This window comes from Sus scrofa, chromosome 4 (assembly GCF_000003025.6).
Source record: "Sus scrofa isolate TJ Tabasco breed Duroc chromosome 4, Sscrofa11.1, whole genome shotgun sequence".
NCBI classification, from domain to species: domain Eukaryota; kingdom Metazoa; phylum Chordata; class Mammalia; order Artiodactyla; family Suidae; genus Sus; species Sus scrofa.
Genome location: NC_010446.5, coordinates 37425517 through 37438975, shown reverse-complemented (window position 1 = coordinate 37438975; position 13459 = coordinate 37425517). Strand labels below are relative to the sequence as shown.

The following is a 13459-nucleotide window of genomic DNA, read 5'->3' as shown; positions in this document are numbered from 1 at the left end:
TTTTTTTTTTTTGTCCTTTTAGGGCTGTGCGCCTATGGCATATGAAAGTTCCCAGGCTAGGGGTCGAATGAGAACTGCAGCTGCCAGCCTACACCACAGCCACAGCAACATGGGGATTGAGCTACCTCTGCAGCCTACACTACAGCTCATGGCAACACCGAATCCTTAACCCACTGAGCGAGGCCAGGAATCGAACCCACGTGTTTGTTACTGCTGAGCCACAACAGGAACTCTTGAAACATCTTTTATACCATTTCCAGGATTCAAACATTGCTATTAATGATGATTTGAGGTGGGTTATTCAGCTTAGTGGTTGATTCCACTCCTTCCTGCCCTAATTCCCAGTGTAGACACTAGAAGTGGCGTTGGGGTAGCATCTTCCACTGGGCCCATACCACAGCCACCCTTCTCCATCCACTGTTGCTTTCGTTTCAGCAAAATGGTGATAAGACTGGTGTCACTTTTTCTTGTTTTGCTGTTTCCTTTCGCTTTAAGTGAAGAAAGTGAAAAGAAAGGGAAATCAGATAAGAGGTAATGAGAAAATTGGAAACAGTAGAAAACATTCTGAGAAAAAGACAATTATATGGAAACTGACTATGTTGCACATTCATTTAGTGCCTGCTTTCCAAGTGTTTTTTTTTTAATTATTTTTTGAATGGTCAGAAAATTAACTTTATAAAAAGAACTTAGGCAAAGGTAAATTTTATCTCACCTTCCTTTCATTATAATGTTCAGATTAAAAACAAAATTAACATCGAAAACTGAGTTTCATACTGTTTCTTTCTCATTGAGTGATAGGCAACAACATGAGAGGAAGAAAATCGAAGTAGAAGAGGTTTGCTAGTAATGGATAACAATGGTTCAGGCCCCGCTCTGCTTGGCTTCTTCTTTTTTCTTGTTTATGTGAATACATTTCCTTCTTTTTGTTCTTCCTCAATTTATTTTCTCTCTTAACATCATTATTTGGACTCTAATAACTAAAAAATTTCACCAGGTCTTGGAAAGAGGGGTTGAGAATGTGGCAAATAACAACTTAACTCTTACTTTATATTGATTAATTTGGAAGATAGGAGTTTATGTGAATTGGTTCAGGAAAACTTTTCTCAAGAATATCCCTTTCATATTTTGAAAAATATGAAGTATGAATTTTACTTTACTCTTAAAAGCATGCTGTTTTACTATAATTTGTTTATAGTGTGTAATTTGAATATGAGAGTTAATTGGACACATTTTGTCAAAAATATTGAAATTACAATGATATAATTTCCACTCACAATCACATGTCCATATGTATTAATATTGTATTAAACCCAAGGAGTATGAGTTTTAGGAGAGTTTGTAGGTTTTCTAAACAATATGATAGTCAATGAAAATAGACAAGTTCTAAAAGACTTTGTTTAATTTTTTCTCATTACCATTTCCAGTAAATATGCATTAAATGGTTAATTCAGTTATCAAAGCATAGTATCAATGAGGCTCTTTTTAGGGACTCAATCTTAATATAAATTAGCCAAATTATCAGAGAAAAAACTTTGTTCATGTAAATGTTAAGCCAGGCGAAGTCAGTCATGTTTTCTATTCAGGTTGTTTGTTGATCACTTGCTTAAACAACCTCTCTGTGACCCAAGTTATTACAGCATGTTAGTACTTTTAATAAAAATTATCAAGAATGGAAAGATAAATCTAGAGATGATTTGTTCTAAACTCCTAATGTTACAGAAAATACAGAAATAGGCACTAAGAGGTTAATTAGCTCTCTCAAGATCTAGAACTACAACCTAGGATCCCAAACTAAGTTCAGTCATCCTGTCTTAGAAGTTTTTGTGCTGTCTACAGAATTGATCAGTAATGTGCTCATTAAGAAGTGTGAACATAACAAAAGAGATTATAGTACCGACCAAGATCGTTTTCTGCTTTCAAATAGTTTTCCTTCCTTTTTTTAATAAAATGTGTATTGTGATTTCCTTTTTCTGGAACAGACAACTGCAAAACTTCTAGATGGCTCTCATCAGCAACATGGATTTCTCTCTTTGACATATACAAAAGCTGTAACAAAAAATGTTCGTCACAAGTTAACATCAAGAAATGAGCGAAGAAGTTTTCATAAGTTATCTGAAGGTTTAACAGATGGTTCCCCTCATTTTCTTCATGAAATTCTTCTTTCAGCACAAGCTTTTGATATTGTCCTTTGTTTTCCTTTACTTAATGCCATTGCAAGTATATTTCAAGCAAAACTACCAAAGACCCAGAAAGAGAAAAGAAAATCTCCTGGTCAGCCCATGAGGACGCATACACTGACTTCACGCAATTTACCTTTGATTTATATCAACACAAGCGTAATCAGAATTTTTGTTCCAAAAACAGAAGAAGTGCAGCCAAGTATTGAAGGTATGTCTTCAGAATTTTTTTTTTTTTTTGTGGGGGGGGTTGATTTTAAATAACTTTCATCTAGGAACTTTAGTTTTCTTTTTTCTTTGTCTTTTTTGAAATATGGTAGCTCATTCTAGTTTGCAGTTTGAAAAAGGGTAAATATGCTATAGTAATTTTAAAAAGAGTTTTAAAAGTGTTTTAAAAAGAATAAATATGCTATAATAATTTTACAACTAAATCTTCAGGAGTTATGTCAAAATATTGGCTGTGTTTCTGACTCTTTATTAGAGTAAGAAATATGAGAGTTTTTTCTTTACAGCTTTTTCTGGTAAAGCTTATACCTCCTGTTTTGTTTTGTTTTGTTTAGTAAACTCAAGTGTTATGTTCTATATACCTAAGATAACTAAAAACTAAAAATGTAGCCAATACACCAAAGCTCCTGTGGCTCCTTCCAGGCTTCTCAGTGCCCTCTAAAATTATGCTAGAATTTTAAAAGAAGGGAATTCATAATCTCAGTGCCTCCATCCACACTAGTGACTTTTAACGTTTTATAGTTTCCCCCATGATATCAAAGATTGAAGAACATTAACAATTTTTACTGAAATTATAGCACAGCAGTTAATGGTATGGACAACAGAGTTAACCATTACTTGAGCTGTAAAGTTTACATGCCAAATTTACCCATTATGAACTGTGAGATGTTGAGTCGGTTCTCCTAAGTTCTTATGTGTGAAATAGTAATTGTAGTATCTCACTTGATAGTAGGTTTTATCAGTAACTTTCTTTCAAATGATGACTGCATGGGACTGTGCTCATGGTGCCAGTACCTTAGAAAGCTCTCAGTAAATTCAAGTCTTATCAGAAGAAGACTGTGTACTTTCTTTTAAAGTAGAATTCCTGGAAATACAATGTTTCACTACCTCTTATATGTCATCGACCAAAACATAGTCATATGGCTATTCTGTTGTAAGAGAAACTGAAAAACAGTCTTTAAATAGATGGTACCATGTCCAGCTAATAAATGAGGGCCTTGTGAATATGAGAGAGGGGAGAGAATGAGTATTTAAGGGATAGGTTATAGCCTTTGCCAAATGAAAGCAACAAAACTCAGGTGTTTTGGGGTTTTTTTGTTTGTTTGTTTCTTTTAGTTATTAGGTGGAAGAGGCAAAGTTTGAACAGTCAGTGATGGCAGATAACAAAAGAAAAGCATCTGATTTCATTATCTTTCTTTACAGAGTCTAGTCTGTCTCTTTTTCTGTCTCCCAAAGACTAATGATCTTAGTTAGGGAAGGTATTCTTCCTAATACTACCAAAAATGAAGCTTTCTTCAAAATTTCTTTTCTTTTATAAAACATTTCTTTTAATGAAAAATAATTATTTTTAGAGTTTCATAGTTCTAAATTACCAAGATGTCTAGAGACAAATATATTGTATTTACCTATGGATTCTCAATACAAACCAGTTTCTATTGTTTTTATTGTAATTTTTAAGGGGACTGTCATACTATTGATTACATTGAGATGTGAGGTTAGTCTTAGGCTATATTCTGATAGCACTATGCAGTTGTTATTAACTGTTCAGATAGTTTGTAGAAACATATCAATAATAAAGAATAGAGCTTATCTTTATTAAGCAATTACAAGTGATATGAGAAACAAGCCAATAAGCAGAAAAAAAAAGAGGCTGTACATTCATTGCAGAGGCAATAACCTGTATGCTTTTTCATTATTATTATTATTATTATATGAATATGCAATGAATATCTAGGTAATATAATTTATATTGTACTTACATAGGGTTTAAAAAAGAAACCTATGTTTTTCCACAATATAGTTCTCTGAAAACTAGTTTTGAGAGTAATAACAACATTTTCTCATAAACATATAAGAAGAGGAACTATCTCAGTGTCTATAAAATGTCACTGAGATTTTCAAACAATCTTTTTACAAAACCAGATTTTCCAACTGAGATTAGAGGGAAAACACTATAGAAACAGAAGTAGTTCGGCTTTGTTATTACAGAAAATTTTATTATTTTGGGAAAAGAGTATGGTGTAGAATATTACATTTTTAAAAGTAAGTAGCATCATATTGCAGTCGCCACAACTTTTTACGTTAAAATACAATTACAGGAGTTCCCATCATGGCTCAGTGGAAACAAATCTGACTAGTATCATGAAGATGCAGGTTTGATCCCTGGCCTCGCTCAGTGGGTTAAGGATCCGGCATTGCTATGAACTGCGGTGTAGGTTACAGACATGGCTTGGATCTGGCATTGCTGTGGCTGTGGTTTGGCCAAAAGCTATAGCTCCGATTTGATCCCTAGACTGGGAACCTCCATATGCCAAGGGTGCAGCCCTAAAAAGGCAATAAAATAAAATATAAAATAAAATACAGTTATAGAAATTTTAGAGTTCCCGTTGTGGCTCAGCAGGTTAAGAACCCAACATAATGTCCATGAGAATGTGGGTTCTGTCTCTGGCCTCCTCAGTGGGTTAAGGATGCTGCAGCATAGGTCACAGATGCGGCTAAGTTTTGGCTTTGCTATGAACTGTAGTGTAGACCTACAGCTGCAGCTCTGATTTGACCCCTAGCACAGCAACTTCCATATGCCCCAAGTACGGCCCTGAAAAGAAAAAAAAAAATTAATTTCAAAAATTACAGAAATTTTTGTGTTTAGAAAAAGTAAGAGTAAATTCCTATAGTATCTGTATTATAAAAATTCTATTTTTTCTAACAATTAGGGATATTATTTTCCACAAATATCTCTTTTTGGTACAAAAGTATTCATTTTCCTAAATAGAATAAGTTCCTTTAATTTCATTTAAAATAGGATATGTTAGTAAGCTTTTGTGATTTCTTGAAAATTCCTTTTAGCATGCATATATTTTATGTTCCCGTTTGGTCATTTTTTTTCTTTATTTTTATCTGAATGTGAACAATTAGTAAGGATGAAATTTCACTGAAATGTAAGGAAATAAATAATATTAGAGGTGAGAGATTAGGCTGAGGGAGAGAGATATTGGGGGAAATGCTTGCAAAAATATAGGAAAAGGTCGTTCAGACAAATCAGGAAGTAAGGCAATGCACCTGACTATGATACTTTGGTAATAATTTAGAAGTGTTTAGGATTCACAGATGATCCTCAAATTATATGACCTAATTGGTCTCTAAATAACAATTGGGTGTTAACTAATCCTAAATTGAGTTAATTTATCATGATTTTTTTTAATGTTAATTAATTAATTTTTTTTTTTTTTTTTGGCCTCGCCCATGACATGCAGATGTTCCCAGTCCAGGGATCAAACCCGAGCCACAGCAATGACAATGCTGAATCCTTAACTGTTAGGTCATGAGGGGAAATCTCCCCTGTGCTGTTTTTTTTTATTTTTTTAATTTTTAAAAATTATTTTAAAATCTGTTTATAAAAATATTTATTAAAGCATAGTTGATTTACAAAGTTTCCTCAATTTCTGTTGTACAGCAAAGTGATTCAATCACACACAGTTCCCTGTGCTGCACAGTAGGACCCCATTGCCTATCCATTCCAAATTTAACAGTTTGTATCCACCAATCCCAAATTACCCATCCACCTCACTCCCTCCCCTCTCCCTCCTGGCAACCACAAGTCTGTTCTCCTTGGCCGTTATCTGTTTCTGTTTTGTAGATCATTTGTGCCATATTTTAGATTCCACAAATAAATAACATCATGTGGTATTTGTCCTTCCTTTTCTGATTTACTTCATGTAGTATGAGAATCTCTAGTTTCATCCATGTTGCTGCAAAAGGCATTATTTTTGTCGTTTTTATGGCTGAATAGTATTCCGTGTATGTGTGTGTATGTATATGTATGTATATACCCCATATCTTCTTAATCCATTTGTTTGTCGATGGACTTTTAGGTTGTTTCCATGTCTTGGCTATTATGAATAGTTCTGCGATGAACATAGGGGTTCATGTATCTTTTTGAATGAAAGTTTTGTCCCAGTATATGCTCAAGAGTGGGATTGCTGGATCATATGGTATTTTTTTAATTTAAAGTTAACTTAAATGACTAGCTTATTTTTTACCATCCATGTCAGTGTCAAAACACTTAGTTTGCTCATAAAATGTAAAATATCTTGCTCATTATGTTAAAAGTCTTTTTTTCATCTTTTTTCTTAAAGTAGATATAAAAATGTTTTCATTTTTAAGTATGCACTAATGGCATAAATTATATTGACAGCATTGTGCAACCATCACCGCTATCTATTTCCAAAATGTTTTCATCACTCCAAACAGTAACTCAGAACCCATTAAGCAATAACTCCCCCTTGGTAACCTCTAATTTACTTTCTGTCTCTGTGAATTTGCCTCTACTAGATATTTCATTTAAGTTGAGTCATAAATTATTTGTCCTTTTGTGTCTGGCTTATTTCACTTGACATAGTATTTTTAGGGTCCACTCATGTGTTTCATTTCTTTTTATAGCAGAATATGCATTGCGTGGATATATCACATTTTTGTTTACCCATTCATCTATCAGACACTTGGATTGTTTCCACTGTTGGGTTTGCTATTGTGAGTAATGCTACTACATGCAGATGTCTGAGCTCACTTTTCATTCTTTTGGGTATATACCTAGGTGTGAAATTGCTAACTTAGATGGTAATTCTTGTTTAGAATTTCATATTTTTGAAGAATCACCAATCTGCTAGGAAACCCTTTTGACTAAGGCAGGACTTGTAGTATTTTCTGAACAGTATTTATGTGTAGGTGGAATTGAGTCATCAAGCAGAGCAGTGGGAGCTCACTCTTAGTAAGGGTGGTAGGACTTGTGTGCTGAGCCCCTTCACAGTGAGGCAGAGGTCAGAAGGTCATTGGTTGACTCACTTCATTCTTCTGTCCTGCTCGGTGGAGTGAAACAGGTTCTGTGTTTCACTGATTTGTATAAATATCTGAAGGAATTTATATCTAGCTGTTTGAGAAAAGGGAGAGAAAGAAACAGCATTATTCCCTTTGTGTGTGCATTTGTTTTTTGTTTCTTCATTGTTTTTGGCTTATTTTATAACCATTATCACATAGTTTTGTTGATATTCCTTTAAATTTCCCAAGTAGTTGCTCTAATTAGGAAAATCCCCAATTGATTGTAATTGCAAGAATATTTCTAGACTCTTGTTTGCTTTAAAAAAAAAAAAGCTAATAGCAAAAAGCCAAAAAAAATAAAAATAAAAAAAGCTGATGGGGGGTTTTGATGGTGATTTTGGTACAGTTTTTAATGTATAAATCTAAAATTCTGATTCCTGAGTTACTGCTAAGCAGGTAACCTTGAATAAGAGTATATGGGGTGGAATCTTGTTATACCCATCTTTGGAAAATACAGTCCGCCATTTATCTGTGGACTTTTGATTAATTTTAATCCTTTGCTTGTATGAACACGTTTTGTATAAACACCTTTTTAGCGGTATTTTTCATGACTTAGGTAAGTTTATATAGAGAATAAATTCCTAATAAAAGGATTGCTAATTCAAAGGGTATATTCCTTTAAAATATTAAGGAATGGAGTTCTCTTGTGGCACTGTGGGTTAAGGATCCAGCGTTGTCACTGCTGTGTCATGGGTCGCTGCTCTGGCATGGGTTCTATCCTTGGCCCAGGAACTTACACATTCCTTGAGTGTGGCCAAAAAAACCCAATATTAATAGATGTCAAATACCCTCCTAAGTGGCTGCACTGTTTTATACTGTTTCCTCACTGTCATCCTAACAGAGGGTTATGAAACCTATTGGTCTTTTGTCAGTCATGTTAATGAAAAGTACACTTCCTTTTTTCTAAGGAGTTGCTCATCTTTTCATCTTTTAAGAGCTCTGTTTTAAGCCTTTTGTTTGGTCTACATTGTAAAAGACCTATGTTTTGTCTTTTTTTTTTTTTTTTTGCCCTCTGCCTTTATGTGTATTTGTCTGTCTTTGTATGTATACATCTGTATTTATATCTACTTGTATATATCTTCACTTATACCTGTCCTCATATCTATATCTGAGATGCTATGTATTGCCAGAACATGTGCCTATCCACAAAATACAAATATAAAAATGCATGCCAAAAATTCAAAGGTTTTGGCATATTGCATTATGCTAGATTTTTTGACACTTTCTTTCATCATTGCTAATCTTAATTCAAATGATCATAGCATTTTATTAAATTAATTAAACGGAATGTAAATTTTGTCTTATTGAGTGTGATAGCATACTGAAATGTTGCTGTATTGTACTTCTCAACAGAAACTATATTATAAAAATATCCCCAAGCAATTTATGCCTGTAACTCAGATGATTAGTAAGCTAGATGCAATGTATATTTTTCATTAATATGTATAATCATTAGGTTACACATTTATTGAACCTTCTTTCTGTCTTCAGCTGCATGCAAATGTGGCAGTAACTAATAAAAGCTTTCGTTGATAGTTTTGTGTAGGGCTATCAGTACAGTTGGGGCTTTATAAAAGTGTAACACTGGGCAGTGGTAAGTTCAAATACTCTTGAGACTTTCAATGTTTTATTTGTCTTTCTTTTTAAGGATGCACCTGTGGCATATGGAAGTCCCTAGGCCAGGGGTCGAATCAGAGCTCCAGCTGTGGCATACAACACAGCCATCGAAATAATGGATCTGAGCTGCATCAGAGATCTAGCCTCAACTTGCAGTAACACTGGATGCATTAAGCATCCACTGAGTGAGGCCAGGGATTGAACCTGTGTCCTCACAGAGACAATGTTGGGTCCTTAACCTGCTGAGCCGTGATGGGAACTCCTTGATATTTTGTTGTATAGAATTTATATTGAGAATCTTTAGGGAAAGTTGATGTCTGCAAAACTTTTTTTTATTTCATGTTGAATTTAAGAAAACAGTTTTGAGCAACAGTCTTACATTGTCTGAAAATTACATGAAAATTCTGCTCTTTGTTTAAGGTTTTGGTTACTTTTCCAAGCTCATAATTTCAATTGTTTTATCCTCTTGCCCTAAGAAAAGAGCCTTACATTTCATGTTACATTAAATGTAAAAGTTTGGAATAGTTCGTATGTTAAATTCAGTTAATAGTAAGAAAAATATATTTAACATTCATATTTAAAGAAGTGATATTGAAAGTCTGGTTTTCAACTTGAATGTTGCTTGCTTTTTGTACAGTTATTATCAAGGTTCTGAATCTACAGGTGTTTGACTTCCAGCTTAAGCTATTTATTTCAGAACAGAGGACTGTTTTTTTAATCTCGTAAGAGTCTTCTAGAGTGAGTAGTTCCTCATGAGGCTCAATTTTTAAAACTACAGTTAAAGCAAAGAAGGAAGGCATTCATTTTCATGTTGAAAATGCTTCTAGAGGGAACATTTCCTCATTTGGTCCATATATTAAATGCAGGTGAAAGAAACCAAAAAAGGGAAGCTTGTTTTTTTTCCAGCTATAAGGTAACTAAAGAAATGACTCAAGGCACTTTCTTATACAAATAACTTATTTTTATTATTTTTCCTTATAGCTCAAAGATACATTCTGATAAGCTGAATACTTTCTGTAATATAATTGATTATTTTGATTTAGTTTGTGAATGATCTGCATTAAGTGCTTTTTATCATCATCATTATTATTATAACTTCATAGTCTAATGTAGTGAGAACACTTTTGGCTCTAACAGAAACAGAATTCTGTTCTTGGATCTGGCTTTGTATGTAACACCAAGTACGTCATTTTCCTTCCATATGTACCTCATTTACTGCAATGTTTCTATTTCATTTTAGACTTTCATATGGTGGGTAGTATCTGTAGCCTGGAAGAACAGTTAGCAAGTACACTAATTGCACTTTTGTGGTATGGCCTATTCTCCAGGCTTACTATTTATTGATTTAATTGATGCCTTCTGCTTAATCAGATGTTTTACCCACATGGAACTATTTGATAAGCCTGGCATAAAATGCAAGATCTGTGAAATGTAAACAGTGTTCATAGTATAAGGACCTATAATCAAGCCAGACCTCTAGTCATTTGAAAATAGAGCAATTGCCTGAGAGATAGTTTTCTATTTGATCTTTTTTTTTGCTGTGGACATTTAAAAATACCATCTCTATTGTGGTATCCACATGCTAATATTTATTATGATAGTTCATCTGTTTTTTTCCCGTTTTACTGACCTTCCCTTTCCCCAGCCCGCTGCCATGTTGCCTCTCTCTCTTTTTTTTTTAGCTTACTTGTTCACTTTTATTATTTTTTTTTGTATAATGATTTTTATTTTTTCAATTATAGGCGGTTTACAGTGTTCTGTCAGTTTTCTACTGTACAGCATGGTGACCCAGTTACACATATATATATATACATTCTTTTTTCTCACCTCATCTTCTAGTTCCTTCTTTTCGTTGCTGAATATCTTTCTTCTTACTTTTTCTGATTTTCTTAATTCTGACTTTCTTTTTTTAGACTAATCTAAGTCAGACCCTACCGAGTGTTCTGCTGAAGCAGCTGGAAATAATCTCTTAGCTTTTACATTCTTTGGGCACCACAGTTTGGGAAATATGGATTGTATGCCTTTGTAGGCATGTTCTGTTCAGGATATTCCTGAGGTCTTGCAGCCAGTCCTTTTCTGTTCCATTTGTGACAGATAATAGTTCTTTGAGAGAAAATACGAGTTTTAGTATATGTTTTCCTCAAAACCCAGAAAGCAGTGTATTGCTAACAATTTTGAAACAATTTTAAACAGCTGCTAGAGTAGAATCATCTGTGGGGGAAAAGGAAGTAAAATTTAATATAAATTAATGATGCCATCAAGAACACGTCTTCATTGCCAATAATTTTCAGAAAAGACATTGAATTAGCCAGTGACTTAGAGAAAAATGTTGAGCTTTATAACCTGAGAACATAAGGTAAAGTATTGTTTTATTCAATACAAAGAATCAGAATTAATATATCCTTTTTACCTTTTATTGTTTTCCAAGAGTACTTGCCTCCGTTTTACATTCCATTGCGAAGTAGAACTTTTACATAGGTCTGAAATTACTATTTCTCAAGCAGTTCCACAGCAGAAATTATTAACATTTTTAAAGTGCCAAAAATAGCAAGTTGAAATGTCCATGTATATTAATTAGTAACTGGGTTTTTGTTTTCTTCACCATTGCAGCCATTAAGTTCACATGTTAAGTTTAAAGTGCTATTGCGTGTGTGTGTTTAGTTATTACTAATCATGTAAATTCAGAGGACTGAGAATTTGTTACTGACTTTCTGGTATCCTTCAATATATTTGTAAATAACAATGCAGTGTTGAAAACCCAAGACTGAAAATCACTTAGGAAAAAGATGTAGTAGTATAAGATCTTGAAATTAGATAAACATACTACTTCAGTATTATATATAATTTATATCACATGTTTTCATGTTGGGGTGATGTTTTGTTTTTTTTTTTCCTTGCCATTTTAGTTGTGTATGCAGTTGTCTCCTTACTGGGACATAAAGGAAATAGTTAAGATAAGCATTAAATATTTCTGTTTTAAGCATAACTTTTTTCTTTTCCTCATTTATGGTCTTGTGTTAATATGTGTTTATGCCATTATTCAAAAATTTCTCCTTACATGTGAAGTTACACACAAATCTACTGTATACCTCATGAATCTATTTCTTTTGTTGTAGTTAATCAGGCAGCAAAGGAAGACACCATGGTTCTGAAGATTGGCTCTGTTGCTATGGCTCCCCAGGCTGACAATCCCCTTGGCAGATCAGTCCTCAGGAAAGATATTTACCAGTAAGTTTATTTTCTTATGTTCAGTCTTGCAACAATTTCATACTGCAAAGAAGTACACTGATCAATAAAACTTGCTTAGTGCAGCCTGTAGAAATACTTTTCATTCGGGATCTTTTGATATTTAAAACCAGGTTTTTCTGATTTTCTTCAGTTGTGGGTTTTTAAATTCATTCAGACAAATCAAGTATTTCTGTGAAGTGTTGATGAATAACAGAATGTAAGTACCAAGTCACCATAAAACTGAAGAAGCGCAGTTTGGAAAATTTTAGCAGACTTTATATTTGACCAAATCTCTAGTCACATGAGCACATGAGGTCCTCTCTAGAACTACCGCATCCTAGTATTGTCGTATTGTATCAAATTGAAGCATTTTCTTAATTTAACCATAAGCCATTATTTGAAATGTAGGACTGTGGATGTCATATGGATCAAAGCTGTAAAGAAAAGCAAACTTCTAAAGAGAAATTTCACAGTAAACACTTTCTGTGAAAATGCCGTGCTCTGGATTTTGTCACTGAGTATTTGCAAACCACACCAAGTGTATATGGACAACTAAACTGGTGAACATGTGTAATCAACATGATAAAAATAATATATCATTCTTACTGAAGTTGGCACTGCTGCCAGACATAAAAGTACAGTTGCAAATAATACCAAGTGAGAAAGGTCACAGAAATACACTTGAACAAGTGTCATTTTTCCTGCTGGTCTGTTTTTCAATGTTGTAGTCTTTCACGCTTATAAAAAATAAATTTATACTGTTCTCCAATAAATGTTACTGTTAGGAAAAATTCTGATTTTTGTAATGCATTTACCACCTAGAGGGTGACAGCTATTTTTACTTCCAGTGGACCTAGGGATTTTGTTTTCTCAATTTTTCCTGTTATTTGAGTTGATTTTTTTTTTTTTTTGCCTTTGAATTATTTATATATCTTGCTCTCTTTCTTGTTTTTTTTTTTTGTTTGTTTGTTTGTTTGTTTTTAGTAGCCTATAGTATTCACCCCTTAAATGAGTTTTTATTTTGCTAACTTATATAAAATTTAAGAATGTCAGAACTGAAGGACCCTTAGGAATCATATAATCCAACTTCCTTATTAGGAAACTGAAGAGTCGAAAGAATGGCTCTTGTCTCAGTCAAGTAATGACAGAGCCAAGATCACAGATCATATTTTGACTTCCTCAGTATCCAGAGAAAGGTTTCAGTAGAAGAATCCTTTCTGGTTGAAAACAATTTAATTTTCTAACATTTGGAAATTCTTTCAGGTATATTTATCTTTTCTCTTTCCACTTCAGAAGTGGTCCTCAAAGTGTTTCCTACTTTACTTTTGGTGGAAGAAATA

At 33.6% G+C, this 13459-nt stretch overlaps 1 protein-coding gene across 13 annotated transcripts in view; it reads left to right on the top strand.

The window, feature by feature from the left end:
* Window positions 1-13459, top strand: part of VPS13B (vacuolar protein sorting 13 homolog B) — a 735231-nt gene that overhangs the window by 382184 nt on the left and 339588 nt on the right. For 12 of the 13 annotated variants that reach the window (XR_002343694.1, XM_021090606.1, XM_021090607.1 and 9 more), the window contains 2 exons: window positions 1980-2388; window positions 12008-12119. Coding sequence is in view for 11 of the 13 variants with exons in the window: in XM_021090606.1 (XP_020946265.1) it covers window positions 1980-2388; window positions 12008-12119 (521 nt within the window). In the remaining 2 variants the exon portion in view is untranslated. Of the gene's footprint in view, window positions 1-1979; window positions 2389-12007; window positions 12120-13459 lie in introns of those variants that run through there. The other variant, XR_002343693.1, reaches the window with a different exon arrangement.